The 16,714-nt window shown below is 35.9% G+C and overlaps 1 protein-coding gene across 1 annotated transcript in view; it reads right to left on the bottom strand.

Moving 5' to 3' along the window:
• Nucleotides 1-13,064: 13,064 nt before the first annotated feature.
• npffr2a (neuropeptide FF receptor 2a) overlaps nucleotides 13,065-16,714 on the bottom strand; it is a 30,262-nt gene continuing 26,612 nt past the window's right edge. The window contains exon 4 of the mRNA XM_066710629.1: nucleotides 13,065-16,231. Coding sequence (XP_066566726.1) covers nucleotides 15,391-16,231 — 841 coding nt within the window. The 3' untranslated portion in view covers nucleotides 13,065-15,390. The remainder of the gene's footprint in view (nucleotides 16,232-16,714) is intronic.

Genomic DNA, 16,714 nt, shown 5'->3' on the forward strand with positions numbered 1-16,714 from the left:
AGTTCCGGTTAACTTGCACAGCTCTTTAATGAGTGTGCTTTCAAAATTTCGGCCCTGGTCAGCATGAATTCGGTTGGGGAACCCAAATTTACACAAGAAATTATGCCACAAGACTTTGGCGACTGTGTTTGCCTTTTGATCACGGGTGGGGTAAGCCTGAGCAAACCTGCAAAAATGATCGGTCACAACCAATATATTTTCAACTCCTCCCCTCGATTGCTCAAGTGTCAGGAAGTCAATGCATATTAGTTCTAATGGTGCACTTGTGTGGATACTGACCAATGGTGCACGTATACCTGAGGCTGCGAAGGCAGCATCTCTCACATCCCTCACACCAATCCTTAATCTCACTATACATTTGGGGCCAATAGAACCTTTCACGGACCATTGTAAAGGTGCGGTCCAGACCAAAATGACCAGCATCATTATGCAAACCTGTCTTTATCCCTGACCTCCATTTCTCAGGCAACACTAGTTGTTTAATCCTTCCTCTCTGATTGTCTTGTGTCTGACGATACAAAATCCCATCCTGGATGATTAACTTAGACCATTCTTTAAGAAGAAGGATCACAGACTTAGCCTCCCTCCCTCTCTCATTACTATTGGGCTTATAGCCTCGCATCTTGTAATACACTGTGCGGCCAATCACAGCATCTTCCCTTTGTCCAGAACGAAGCTCCTGCTTCATCATGGCTGGTGGTACATCCATTCCAGGGGCCAAATACTGGTCCTGTGTCATAGTTGACCTTTCTTCCACATTGGAGTTAGTGGCAAGAGGCTCCTCCATGGTGACAGAACTTGTCAAACATCTCCCTGCTTTCTGTGGACAGCTGCGAAGTGTTGCAGTAACCATTTCATGTGGCATCCTCGAAAAGGCGTCTGCATTTCCATTGAACTTCCCTTTTCTATACTGAACATCGAAGTCAAACATAGCCAAGTGAGAGACCCAACGCTGGTCAGTGGCATCCAGTTTGGCAGATGTCATTACATACTTTAGCGGGTTATTGTCAGTCAGCACCGTGAAGCGATGTCCATATAAGTGGTCGTAAAACTTCTCAGTCACTGCCCACTTCAGTGCCAAGAACTCAAGCTTGTGTGCTGGATATCGACTTTCTGATGGACTCAAGGCTCTACTGGCATATGCAATGACGCGTTCGCTCCCATTCTGCATCTGTGCAAGCACGGCACCCAATCCCTCACCAGATGCATCCACCTGCAGCACAAATGGCAATTTGTAGTCTGCATATGCTAGCACAAGTGTAGTGGTCAGCTTTTCAATCAAAGTCTGGAAAGATTTCTGCCCATTCAAATGGTATGGGTACTGGACCAGGCTTCTTTGCACCTTTCTTTTTTTTACATGGGTCACCAGAAGTCAAACGGTACAAGGGTGCTGCAATTGCTGCATAGCCCTCAATAAATCGGCGGTAGTATCCACAGAATCCCAGGAACTGCAATACTTCTTTCCTTGTGGAAGGCCGTCTCCAGTCCCTCACCTTTCTGATCTTCTCTGGATCTGTCTTGATTCCTTCAGCTGAAACAATATGTCCAAGGTACTGAACCTCAGTCTTCAACAGATGGCACTTAGAGGGCTTTAATTTTAACCCGGAATGGCTGAGGATCCACTAAGGGAATTTCGTGCTGCACTGTCGTAGTTTTACCCATAATCCAGAGGGTGCTGTGAAAAGACATCAGCATTTCGCGCCAACAACCTCTTTAGCTGTTTCAGCTGCACTTCATTACTTACAGCCACACCTGTCATGTCTACGGGAGGTATTTCATCATTACTTCGTCACGTTCTACAGCAGTCTGGACACGGCAAGCTCCAAATGAGAATGTTCCTTCTTTTGTGGTGGTTGTCTGGCCATCCACATCATTTATGCTATTCAATAAGAAGAGGTCAGCAAGGTAAGTATTAGGTTTGATTTTAATCGGCTTTGCAGACAAATTGCACACCCTAACTGGAACACGTCCTCTGTTAATGTCATTTAGCACACGACCAACAACTAGGCCTATAGTTAGCTTAGATGACTGCCATCCTTCAATCAGTGTGAGATATGGTGCCCCACTAGGTCCCATGGGAACTGCACAGTTAATATGAGTTTCTTCCCCTGCCTGGACAATGTGATTATGCTTCCCTACATATTTAGCCCCTCCTACTTTGCCTATGGGTCCCCCAAACTCTTTCTTTCCAAACTCCAGGAAAGCTGTGTACCATTCTGGGGATTGGTGCTTGATCTGATTCAAGTAGTTCCTTCCATGGAGAGCTTGCAAATCACTGCGGCTTGCACGGAGAACATTCGATCCTATGAGCAATGGAACCTCTTTTCTATACTCAGTAACTGGAACTACAAAAGCAGGAACCTTTTCATGCACTTGACCCAAGAACCTCAATGTAATGTAGGAAACCCCATTGTGAGGGACATCTTGTCCTGCTGCCCCCTCTATGGGCACATCCGAGGCCTCAACCTTCTGTTTCCTGAGGGAGGGGTGTTTACTCAAGAACACATCTGTAATTGTGGTTACCTGTGATCCTGAATCTATTAAAGTTCTACATTCAGCTCCATTGATCGCCACAATTCCCTCATTGCTTGGGCCTATTAAAGGTGTCTCCTCTGCGCTCTGGTTTAGGGGACTTAATTGCCTGCAGCTGCCCACCACCACCCCTTCAGTTGTGGGCAGTACTAGTTTAACTCTGGCTCTTGTAAGTTCTCACCTGTACCATTTTGCACTTGATCCTCTGGAAGAAGAGCTCTACACTCTCTGGCAAGGTGTCTTTGTCGATTGCACCTGTAGCATGTGACGTCAGAGTGTCTGAAGCTTCGTTGACCTCTTGACCTTTGGTTCCAGGGGGCTGCATTCTGCTTAGGCACACTGGGAGTTTTGACTTGAGCTTCTAACTGTGAAAGCTTATTCCTCTGCTCTGCCTGTCCTAATGCCAGCTGCTTTACCAATTCCATTAGTTCAGTAATTTCTGAGGGTGGTTTGGAAGCGACATTAGGTCTACCTCTAGGGTTCTGCACTGCCTCTTTGACCCTTACTGTATGACCCTGGCTTTGACCTTTTCGCAACTTCTGGCTTGAGTTAAATCTTTTACTCTCATGTGCCAAATGTCTAAGCTCTGCCTGTAACTCCTTAAAAGTCATGGAAGTAGGTTTCATAGGGGCAAGTCTCAGATACATTTCCTCCTCACAGAGGCCTCGCATGAACTGGCGTGTGAGCTTGTAATCTCTGTCTGGGTAGGGGCGATTCCCATTGCGCTTCTCTTCATCTGTGCACAAGATTGCTTCTAGAGCTATTGCATACGAACAGGCAGACTCACCTGCCTTTTGGCTTCTTTCATAGAAATCTGCTAGAGGGTCAGATGAAACCTGTGTCTCAGTATATTCCTCCCTTAGTTCATTAAAGGCCCTTGATGCTGTTTGTTCATTCAGTGGCAAATTAAGAACAAGTTTCCTTGCTTCCCCACTTAAATGTCTCACAATTGTTGCAAACTGGAAATTTGGAGGCATGGCCCCAGCACTGCATAAATACTGCATATCTCGAATCCAATCTTCTATCAAAATTTTGCTCTCCACATTTCCACTGAACACAGGTACGCTTCTAACCTGATGTGATGAGGACATCATTACTGAAGGAGGTGCAGTACTATAGGTAGCAACGTTTCCCCACTGATTAGTAGCATAAATAGGTGCAAATTCCTGAGTTCCATAAGACATTGTGGAGGGGGCGCTTGCCTGGGCGTGACTGTGTTGAACAGCTTCAAAATGCCCTGGGTGCGGAACATAACTGGTATTCTGCTGCACTGTGGATATTCTATAGGGCACATTCCCTTTATCATAACTGTTTAATGGTGTACTTGTAACATGCCTCTGGCCAGTAAGTGGTACACTAGGGGAGGACAATTACACTCTGTAGGGGGACAGCATCATACATTTGATCTTGCGGCTCCATAACAGTAACCTTAGGTCTTGCCCCCACACCCATTTCCTGCTGGCATGGTATTTTTATAGGACTTTCACAGATGAGTCCATTATCCAAAGTGTTATCTTGAGGAGCATACATGACTAATATTTTATTACGACCCACATATGCGATGATGTTTCCTATAAATAGGTATATATATATATATATATATATATATACAAACAGGTTTTTAACAACAACACCACCAAATAATAATAATATACTTTGATATATGGCTACACAGTTTAAATAACTACATGAATAAAGGAAAACAGTTTCAGTATTATTATTTCTTTCAAACCTGAAACTTCTTATCACGCTTTAAGCACCACCAGTCTTTCCCCTTAGCATGCTCCTCCTCATGGCCAGATCCCTCTTGATCGATCACGATGCTTGGCTTCCACATACAGGCCTCTCAGGTCCCATGTAGCAAACAACTTGTGCTTTTCTTTTGCTTTTTTTATTTGTTTTATTTTTTTTTAATTTTAACCCACATCCGGGTCACGGCACCAAAGATGTAAGGCTGTCTTACTGTAATTTACTAAATAAATAGATTGTTTGTGAATATATATATATATTACTTTGCGTTGTGTATTACTTATTTATTTTATCCCATTTAATAATAAAACAACCCAGGCACCAGGATGTAGGAGAAAAGAAAAGCAACAAGCTTTACTGTTTTGTGATCAGTGTCTCCAGCTTTGGAATACAGGAAAAGGAACTTTCTTAGTATTTCTGTTCATTTTGTACACAGTTCATAATCTTATTAAATCAAAACAGAAATACATGTCAAACGTAACATGGTTCTCTTTCACCAATTAAGTGCATTTACACATCTTTTAAATGTAATGTGTCATCCTCGATTGCATTAATAAACAAAATAACCCAAATATAGAATGTAAACAATGCCACATGTCTCGTTTTTCTCCCATGGACACTATCGGGTATCTATATATATATTTTAATACAACACTAAACACAATGGAACACAAAAAATACATTGGATAACAACAGTTAAAATATTACACATCAATATTTATCATAATCATTATTGGATGGTTTGTAAATGTAAAGTTTATTAATGGATTGTATCAGACTATTTACAATAGGTCTTACCTTTGGGATACAGGAAAAGGAACTAAATATTAATAGCAGAACTCGTCAGTTCCCTTTCCTGTTTTTTTCCAACTATGTACAATAAGGAGAGCTCTCCCCGGAGGTTAACCCTATATTACATGAATTAACCTGAAGGACTTCAATACCAGTCCTCCAGGCTACATATATATATATATATATATATATATAGTGCATCTCACTGGGATTAGTGAAATATTCAGTCTCACTGATACAGTGAGTTACAGTTTTCAGCAAATTATTACTGGTTCGCAATGAAGCTTTTATTTGAGCTTATTTTTTCGATATTTCAGAAATAAACAGAAGACTGCAATACGAATATTTTTCTACTTTTAATGTATTGTGGCATTTTAAAAATCAATGAAAGTCCATAGGTTTGTTAGGTTATATATGAAAGTAACTGACCACTGTATCAATACCACTCTAAATAAACTATTTTATTTCACAAAGTTGAATTAAAATAGAGTGTAAAATCCACACACACACACACAAAGATATATTTTGGAACTCACAGTTGCTTTTGATCATCCTGACCCCAATCTCATTACCAAGGGACATATTGCCTCGTAACTACATTAACACCTACTAGTGCTGAATTAAAACAAAAACAAAAAATCAACACTACATCAACACTGGTACAAATTAATAATGAGACTTTTTTTTTGCAACATATCTTTTATTTTATCTTTAATATTTTCACAAAATGTGGATTGTACAGACATTATTTCCTCTGCTTTATTTAAGTGTAAATAAATTAAATACATACATGACACAATGTACACAGTGGTATAAGCAGATGCATTACTTATGGATGATTTGCTTAACTACAATATACATATTGAGAAAGTAACCAAAATACAATTAGGCTGTTCATGTAATGCAGAGAATGTAGTACACCAAATATTAATTTATTTCACATTGACTCATACAATACACAATACAGAACTTTTTTTACACAATAGGTCAAGCCCCCCCAATGATTGCCCTTGAGTATGTTACTGAAATTAGTATCTCCATATTCAAACATTACAAATAGGATGCCATGCTTTCTTGTAACACAGTAGTTGACAATATTGCGAATGTCAAACTAAGGCAGTTAGCTTTTGAGAATACAGGAAAACAAGATACGTGTAGCTACAATAAAAAAAAGCAATGTTTCAATTTAAAATGTATTGTAAACCACAGACATATTTGATAAAATCACATATTTCTCTGACTGAAAACCTTTTTAAAATATGAAAGTTGATTCATTGACAGAGACCAATTGCGGACCAATTGTAGCCAATTGTGTGGCAGCTTCACACAAGTTATTGTAGCCCTGGAACACTGTAGTCTTCATAAATGCTCTGGAATTTGTCTGAAACACAATGTATGCACGATGCCTGACACATGTTTTGTTACATAACCTGCTAAAAGGCTGCTAACTGATAGAATTGATCAACCTAAAAACTAAATTGTAGAGAACAAGGACTGTGAACCAGTTGACACTGGAAAACACATGCCATGCTTTCTGTTTTGAGGAGTTGTAAATGATTGTGGCACTTAATAATTCTGAACATTTCATGTTCAACAGAACTCATGGCAGTGGCAGTACTATAAAAGAGAACGAGGAATGCATTAAGTATACAGGATTCTACTTCATAGTGCGTGAGAAAGCTTATAGATTTTGATTTCTTGCTACTCATGGTGCTCAATTTGTTTAAAATTGTGAAGGTCAGATTGATTAGATCTCATATTAGATTTGTCTCTTGCATTTTATAGCCTAAAACCTCAATAACATACAGCTGGTCTTCAATCAAAAGTCTTACATTACGAGCAGGTTTATCTCACAAACTGATCTTCAGCTATGTAACTACAAGACAAAGGCTATTCTACTCATCACTATTCATCATTGTGGAAACAACTCTGTATGTTTTGTTAATCGAAGAACATCTATGTTGAGATTATATATATATATATATATATATAAATATATATACAGTGAGGGAAAAAAGTATTTGATCCCCTGCTGATTTTGTACGTTTGCTCACTGACAAAGAAATGATCAGTCTATAATTTTAATGGTAGGTGTAGTTTAACAGTGAGAGACAGAATAACAACCAAAAAATCCAGAAAAACGCATTTCAAAAAAGTTATAAATTGATTTGCATGTTAATGAGGGAAATAAGTATTTGATCCCCTATCAATCAGCAAGATTTCTGGCTCCCAGGTGTCTTTTATACAGGTAACGAGCTGAGATTAGGAGCACTCTTTTAAAGGGAAATTACAAACCTGAACTATGTGAGATTTTACTCATAAACATAATGGCTATAATGTACATATTTGTAGTTTACTATCAGTAGGGGGTAAAAAGCTTGGTTTAATCCAGTCAAATACTTTTGGGAATACCAAGTGTTGCAACAACTATTCTAGTTTTTTACATATGTCATGTTGATAAACATTGCAAATTAATACTGAGAAATACTGACACATTCTGGCATTCAGCTTTTGTCCCACAAAAAAAAAAAAAACAACAACAACAGCACAGCCATTTTAAAAGACCAATCATACAATTAAAATGTTTTGTTATTTGTATCTTTGTTTTTAGTGATTGCACACATATATCCTCTAAAAGTTGAGGTGATTCAAATAGAAAGTTAAGGCACTATGTGGTTGCAGCCCTTCACAAATATAATTTATTTGCGTCAGTCTATTCACTTATTCGATCAAATAAATATCCAGGTTTGAGAAAAACACCCTTGTTTCAATGAAATCTCTTGAAAGTTTAATCTATTTTAAATGACTTTCACTTACATTCATGGTCATGCAAAAACAAGAACAAAACACATCTGATATGATATTCAATAGTTTGTATGTTATAAATAGCACTTGAAACAAGATCAGTGTATTTCAATTTAGGCACATTAATTATGAATTTATCATTAAGTTTGACACTTGTATTTACTTTGTCATGATATACAAACAGATATTGATTATAGTATAGGCAGCACAAATAAATAAATGAACACTTGAACAAATACATACATAATAATTATGGTATATACAAACATCCCAGTGTAATGCAGATTTCATACTGATACCCATAACATTATTTTAAAACGTTTATTTTAACTGCTGCAAAGAAGCTAAGCATTAATTCATTAATTTCAATTGTTATTTTTTGTGCAAGTAAATAAAAAGATAAACAAATATACAAGGTCTACACTGTTTTAAAATTAACATTGTTGTTTTATAGTACATTCATAATATGTGTAACTCAAGTTCTTAATTTTGTTTCTTTTTTTTTGTTTTGCAAACTGGGGTTCATTATATTATGTTTTAAACAAAGGCAGGTTTCTTCCCAAACAACCTAAATCTTTCATAAAGGCCATTCAAACCATAACACATTAAAATCTGAGAAAATAAGATGCAAGTACAATGGGGATATGAAGCATTATTTTAATTCATGCTCTGAACACATATTAAGAGTAAAAGCTACTCCACTGTGGCTACATATGCATAGATTCCTTGGTAAATGTCATAAAGGTAATATTTGATCACATTGGTAAATTCAGTCAATCATTCATCTTCACATTTGCCTGCAGGCCTTTTCACACAATTTTCCAGAGTGTGGCAAAAGGCATATAAAGTCATTATTATTATTATTATTATTATTATTATTATTATTATTATTATTATTATTATAGTATGATTATAATATTACTATTTAGGTTGGTAATGGTTGTATTAATAAGTGTAAGCCTCCCTATAAAGAATAAACATGGAAAATAGAGTTATCCTCACTTCCCAACTGAAGACAGACTTTAAGTTAAAAACTAGAAGAATATGTGAATGATGAATGAAAAAGAAAATAATATTGAAATGGGGCATTGAGTTAAACAACACATACGTAGAATTTTGATTACAACTCAATACCATTTTTTTGTACTGTGGTTATTGTTATTATACTATGTCCAGATTTGTTTTTTAAGTGACAGAAAACATAATAATTCATGTTTTTATTTTCTGTTTTCTGAAATAAATGTTCATGCTATTTTCTGTGTACATTTGGGAAATAATTCATACAATAACCAGTATTAAATAGAACTAGATAGTCTTCAGCATAATGATTATTCTTTTTCTTTACCTTTTCTCTGTTTAACTATACTGCATGCTTAACACATGGCCATGCACAAGTTATTGACCTGTTTTTGTTGTCTTGCCAATTCATCATTACAGGAGAGTTGTTAAACTGCCTTGCTTATATAACAGCTAAACATCAGATTCACAGTAGGGTCTGACAAAAGAGCCCCACATGAGAGCCCTATTGCAAACAACTTCACATTCAGGGGTAGAAATCTGGGCTACTTTTTTCCAGTTTTAAATGACTGTAATTATGTCAAAACCTGACTCATGCATTTCTTAGTTACAACCAAGACCTGACATTAATATAAATTAGCCAATTATTGACATAATAGTCAAGTTACAGATTAGCTTCACCCACGAATTGAACACACACAGACACCCTGACATGTTGTACTGCATACCCAACTAACATGTTTCGTTCTGCCAATGTTGTGTGAGGTTTAAATTTGGTTGTATCTTTTTTTTCACACAGACCATGTGAAAAAAAACATTATTAAATGAAATTATGGATACACTTTACATTAATGGGCTACAATTCTTAATTTATTTATGTATGGATACTGCAAGAATAACTCATGACTGCACTTCTGAGTTCTGGTGTTGATCACATATGTAACAAGCTGAGGGTCAGGGTTAGGGATAGGGTTACAGAATAGGTTTGGGGTCAGGGCTTATAGATGTGATCAACATCAGACCCCAGTGGAAGTGCATGAGGCATTCATGTTATTCCTGTGGGATTCATATATTTAGAATGGGTGCCCGTTATTGTAAAGTGTTAGCATACTTTGTCCTGTACAAGGCAGCAACATACAACATTGTATAGTGGAGATACACAAACCTAAACTGTGGAATTGCATCCTTGCAAACAAGTAGGCCGAGCGACACCTGTGTAATGGCTTTGCAGGATTCAGCTGAGGATAATCCAACATGCTCAATAGAATTCACACTGCTAACAGGCAAACAATCTTGACTTTCTGTTTTTGTGTTTGACAGGTTTTGAGAGCTTGTAATATTTAAGAAGAGATAATAGCTTTATTTGGACACTGGCACTGTGATACAGAATTGTGTATTCTGCAGTAAGGGGACCATTGTAAGGTCTAAATCCGAAGCACGTCATTAGAGACAGATGGTCACGACATACAGATGGCGCAATGGAAATGCATGTTATTAGCAATGTCACAGCTGTACCGTTACATGCTACACATGGGCACAAACAAATAGCAGTATTTCAAAAAGCAGGAAAGCATCACATGACCTTATGAGTAGCATTTACCTTTTAGGTTTAAAATGACAATAAACAGAATACACACTGAAAACTAGGGGAACAGAATGTCTTAGAAAAACAAAGTATTTATGTACAGAAGTTGAACATATTTAGGAACCTTTTCACCAACATAAAATGGAGCAGACACAAAGACATCTATATCTATCTGCAGCCATAATTTAGATGGTCATGCTGATATTGATATGAAGATATGAATACAAATTAGACAGTTCCACTGTTTAAGGGGGTGCTATTTTTTTAATGGCAGGACTTAATGTGACCTTCCACCTTCTATTCCATCCAATAATTTCTTAAATTACAATATGTAAATTAAGTATTTGCCTGTGATATTAGAATGTTATTTAACATTCAGTTGACATTTGTGTTCCAAATTCATCAATTGCAATCAAACTTCCAGGTGCATACAACATAATGTAGTGATGTACAGAAACGGGGGTGAAGTTGTGATTAACGTAGGGAGACATTTTTTCATTCACCCTAGCAATATAAAATGTATGACATTTTGGTCAACTAGATCTGCTGTTGGGGAATTCCCCCCTAATGAGGTCAGCAAGATTCCCATTGGTCAAATTCCATTCCATAAACTTTGTATATATATATATATATATATATATATAGAGAGAGAGAGAGAGAGAGAGAGAGAGAGACAGAGAGATTGGTTATGGTTTATTTTTTTATATTTGATATAAAAAAAGTTAAGTGTAAAGCACATCTCCTACTTGAATGGCCTTAAATAACTCTGAAAGCACTCAATGACTTTACTTTATTGTTTAACCAGGGATAAAAAAAATTGCAGACTTGACTTTTAAAAAGTGTTCTTGTTAGAGGTGCAAGAGTATTACACAATAAATAATTATCAGGTGGATATAATGGGGGCGTGGGATTAATGCTGTAGCTGGGATGCAGTACTGTACTTTAATTAAATAACATTTATATACAGTAATCAGTATGAAAAGGATGTTAAAACAAGTCAGAGGAAGTAGTTAATCCCAATAACTACAAGAACAGGATTGTAACTATTAAAACTGGTGGATTAGTGTTAATCATAGCTTGAATATTATATTGCTTCAGTTTTCTGTCACATCAGCCATAAATCACTTTTACAGTAACAATCATCATTTAAAATTTAAACATAACTGCCCTGTGGATGACAGCAAAATTAATTAGTATTCAATAATCTGCATCAAATTAATTGGTTCTATGTCATGTTTATCCATTCATTTTTATAAAGCTGCTTGATTATTATTATTATTATTATTATTATTATTATTATTATTAATAATAATAATAACAATAATTTAAAAATTGTAATACAACCTTGATTTCATTCCTTAAATGTTTTGTTTCTGTTTTCTGAATAATTGGTTCATTTTTATTTATTTCTTGGGACTGATAAATAAAAATAATCTGAACAGAACAAACAAAGTGTACATCAAATGTTGAGTAATTATTTGAAAAAGAAAAGAAAAAAAGAAATCAAGCAGACTTAATAAGCTTTATATGGACTGATTTAGCACGACCACCATTAGATCCCTGTGTTTTAAGATGTACTTCTTGCACTAATTAATGCAGTGTAGTGACCTTAACTGTGGGAATGACTGGCAAGGAATCTCTTCCTTGAATCTGGCTTCATTTTCTTCTCGTCTTCTCACAGGTCGTAAATAACCTGCCAAGACAGACGGAAACAACACATCACTTAATCCACTATGTTTAATCTGTGTATCCCAGCTCTACATTTAATTATGCAGATCCCCAGGCATCATGTATCTTCCATGTCCACAATATGTAAACTGATATGCAAGTGATACTTCTATAAATGCAGTGAAAAATAAAAAAGCCTCTTTATTTTCACAAATGAACATTCAAATAAAGCAAAAATGTTTTAAAATGTACACAGCACAGATTACACAACAAATGGAGATCAAGATGGCAAATGCTGTTTTTGTGTTTTTTCTAGGAAAGAAAACACTTCTCTAGACAGATTTAAAAAATGTGAAATTTGAATGTACAATACGCGATACACAATTTGACTTTTGATTGATCTTAATAATTGCAATGTTCTAGATGTTTTAGCTCTTAAATTGTAATATTGTTAATCTAACGTATTGTGTTTTCCAGAACACATGGGAAAAGACCACAACATATTGTGTTGCAATAAGCGGATTGCACTTGTTTATGTATTTTCCCCATAGTGTCCTTCAGTTGAACCTGCAGTAACCCACTGACAGATGGATCCCGAGGAATTGGTGAAGTTCACAATGTCAGTCCAGGGTATTAACAGCATGCCAGTACCAAATGTCTCAATTCAGAATTTTACAAATTGCTTAACTTAACATGTCAATGGGCCAGATTATAATAATAATAATAATAATAATAATAATAATAATAATAATAATAATAATAATAATAATAGTAGTAGTATTCTCACTTGGCAAGATAGGGCATTCTTATTATATATATATATATATATATATATATATATATATATATATATATAATAGTAAAACGAGTAATAATACAAACAACTTAAAACCTGAAGAAAACAGGGAATCAAGCAGACATTAGTTAACATGAAAAACCTATAGCAGCAAATAACTAACACCTTTCTTTGTCAAAGGTTTTCAGTACATGCCACAAATCTGTGGAAAACCATAGATCACTATCAAGTAACACATCGGAAAATTGTGCCTCTTGTATTGGATCAATTGTGGTATTTAATCTGAGTTCGAGTTTCTTATATTGAAGATTCACAGATCTTGTCAATTCGTGTTAATGGAGTATTTGCAACTCAAATACTACTGCTACTACTACTACTACTACTACTACTACTACTACTACTACTACTACTAATAATAATAATAATCATCATCATTATAATTGTATTTCCTTGTGCTATAGGTGTTAAGTGCATTTTTTAAGAACTATTTGCCAATCTGTAATTGATTAGAAGATTTAAATTTAGAAGTAATTGTTGAAATGCAAAATGAAAAGTTTCAGAAATTATAATAAACAGCCATAGAAATGCAATTAAAACAGTAACAAATAAATGTTCATTTAGGGCTAGAACAATACAAAATGTTGACCGACCTGCAAATTGCACAGTACAATTCTGTACCCTATCCTGGGTTAATTTGTTTATAGAAGACACTTTATATTAGTTTATAAATCAAAGCTTGACAGGGTACAACTTCGTAATTTGTGATTCGCAGGTGGGTCAAATTTTGATTTGGTCTAGCCCTTAATCATGACATTCTTAATGATGATTGATTTTCTTAATCAGTCACCACCTTTGGTTCAGTATAATGACAAACGGGTATAATGAAATGAGAGATTTTGACAACAAATAAACAACCAAAACATATTTTTCATATACAAATTAAAATGTTTCTGCCTTTTGTGGGTATGCAATTTGCAATATTAGTGCAGATGACAATAGATAACTAGGCGCATATTTAAAGGAAAATAAGAACGATTTTGACAAATCCATAGGAAAGGAAATTCCACAAAATAAAATGATACCTTACATGAAGACAAACGGGAACAAAAACATTGAAGGAAAAAAGGAAGAAAACGTTTTATATTATTTATTTTTTTAAGCATTTCCCCCCTTAAATTTGTTTCATTTCAATTTGTGAAAACACCTATTAGCCAAAAGCATGTCCAGTACTAGTAAACATTATGAAGCATATGGCTATCATATGTATATGATGTTCCATATTTATGATTTTATGCCCAAACAAACCTGCAAATAAATATTGTATGCTGTCAAATGCCAGAGAGAGTTCACAGATACCCTGTTTCAATAATTCTGTGGTCATTATAAACACAAAGAACGCATTGGAACAGTGAAGTAAGGTCCAATAAATATTAGATGGAAATAAAAATAAAAAACATTTCAATTAGAATTACTAGTGCTTTTTGTCAATGTCCTCGAAACCTCTGAAAACACAGCAATTTCACTTAGATATGAGACAATGAATGAGCCACTAGGAAACTCTTGATACATCAGAAATAGATACAGGGACATAATTATGAGCTTGCAGCACAAAAATACAGTCATACACATGAAGTAAATGAACATTAAATGATGTACGTACTTTAATGACACTTGACAGCCCAACATTTAGTCATATTCATATCAAGCCATGCCATTTAGTCTTAAATAGTAAAATGTGAAAACAAACAAACAAATAATAATAAAATAAAAAACATTCACATTGCTGGAAACTAGTTGGTATAATATACAACATAATAAACCTCTTTTTTTATCCTCTGAAGTGTGTGTTGGGGGGCAATTATTTATAATATTGTGCAAATTACCCAGGTGCTGAAACAATACAGGTCAGTCCCAGATTTGGACATTTCGACATTATTGAGTCTTGTCGTCAGGTGTTAAAATATACAACAAAGCTCCATGCATTATCCTCTGATGCTTATCTAGTTTCCATCAACACCTTTCCATCTCCCCTGTATCTTGCTGCTATACCAGCAACATCTTGGAGACTTTTGGCCTCATTATTATCCTTTTCGTTGTAAGTGAAAATATAGTAACTGCTCTGTTACTCAGTATGCTAAAAGCAAATAATACCGTATCAAATTGCAGTATTCATAACAGTTAAAAAGCATGAACACACAAACATACATGTATACCCATGCACAAACACATGCATATATAATGTCAAAAGGTTATGGTAACAGAACAACTGTTGATCACTATCATATTTGTTGTGTTCTACATCACTGGTGCAACCTCAAGTCTAACTGAATTAAGAAATGTATCAAAAACAGATATCAGTGTAAAACAATGTGTGCAAATAAATAAAATCGATGTTTTTCATAATTCTTTTGGAAATTAAGGCAAACGTCCTCTTTTAGATCAGATCTCATTGAATTCCATTGCCATTCGATACCTTTTCAAGGTCTTCCATTACCAAGTCCTGCTCGTTCTGATTGTTATTCCTTTTGGAGATGTGGGTATCCATGCTGTCACTGTTTCTGGAGAGAGGATCATTAGTTAACTGGATGCCTGTGGGCAACACCGCATTCCCTTGCACCCGGTGTGAGTAGGTCTCTCTGTGCTGTGTTTCCGCAGCACACAGCTGGAACTTGAATGCTGCCTGAAATCCTCTTCGAAAATTTTCATTGAAGAAACCATAAATGATAGGGTTGACACTGCTGTTAAAGAAAGCCAGCCAGTGTGCAAAAGGATAAATGTAAATGTTGATCACTCTTAACTGGTACTCACTGAGGTTTGCGTAGTCACTTAGCATCATTAGTGTCCACAAGGGCAGCCAGGAGAGAATGAAAAGCAAGGCAACAATGAGTAACATCTTGATGACTCTTTGTTTCTTCTTTGAAACGGTCTGTCGGTTCACATGACCTGGCTTTCCACACACCGGCACTGCGGTTTTAAAGAGAGTGATGCCAATTCTCGCGTACATGATCACAATCAGGGAAAGAGGAGCAAGGTAGATGTTAGCGAACAGCACCGTTGTATAGATTTTTCTCATTTCTTGATTTGGCCAATTCTCTCGACACCAGTAGAAAGGGTTCGTTTTGTTTCCTTCTCCCAAAAGTACTAGCACATTTTGCGCTTTAGTCACTTGTAGCATGACTCCAGATGGACACATGATAGAGATTGCCAGAACCCAGATAATCAGAATAATCAGGGTTGAGGTTGATATTGTCAGTTTCTGCTTGAAAGGGTAAACAATACATCTAAACCTGCAAATCAAAATAAGGAGAAAGTAAGAAGTTGTACATTTTCAGGGATTCAAAATCAGTGATATCAGGACAGACACATGATGATCAATTGGTTCCTAAATCATTCAGTTATGAAAGCATGTCAAAATTGCCTTGTACCTACTGTATCAAGTGAAGCTGAATTATCTTTGAAGAAAACAATATTAGCACCCGGTGTATTTTATTTGTGGGGCCTATTTTTTCCATCACAGTTGGTTCTCACATTTTCCTGACATCCTGTCTCTTGCCACAGTCTTTCCTGATGACAATCCATCCACATAAAAAACATCTCCCAATGACAGTTCTTGATGGCAACATATTTTGTTAAATTTCGTTCTCAAACTGGAGAAGAACTGATGCAGGAAGACATTATTACTACTTTGAGCAATATGGAAGGAGTTTTAACAGCCCAATTTGTCCTAAGATTACTTCTCACCAAGACACATTCTGACAGACATAAATAAT

Source organism: Amia ocellicauda, chromosome 8, assembly GCF_036373705.1.
Source record: "Amia ocellicauda isolate fAmiCal2 chromosome 8, fAmiCal2.hap1, whole genome shotgun sequence".
Taxonomy (NCBI): Eukaryota; Metazoa; Chordata; class Actinopteri; order Amiiformes; family Amiidae; genus Amia; species Amia ocellicauda.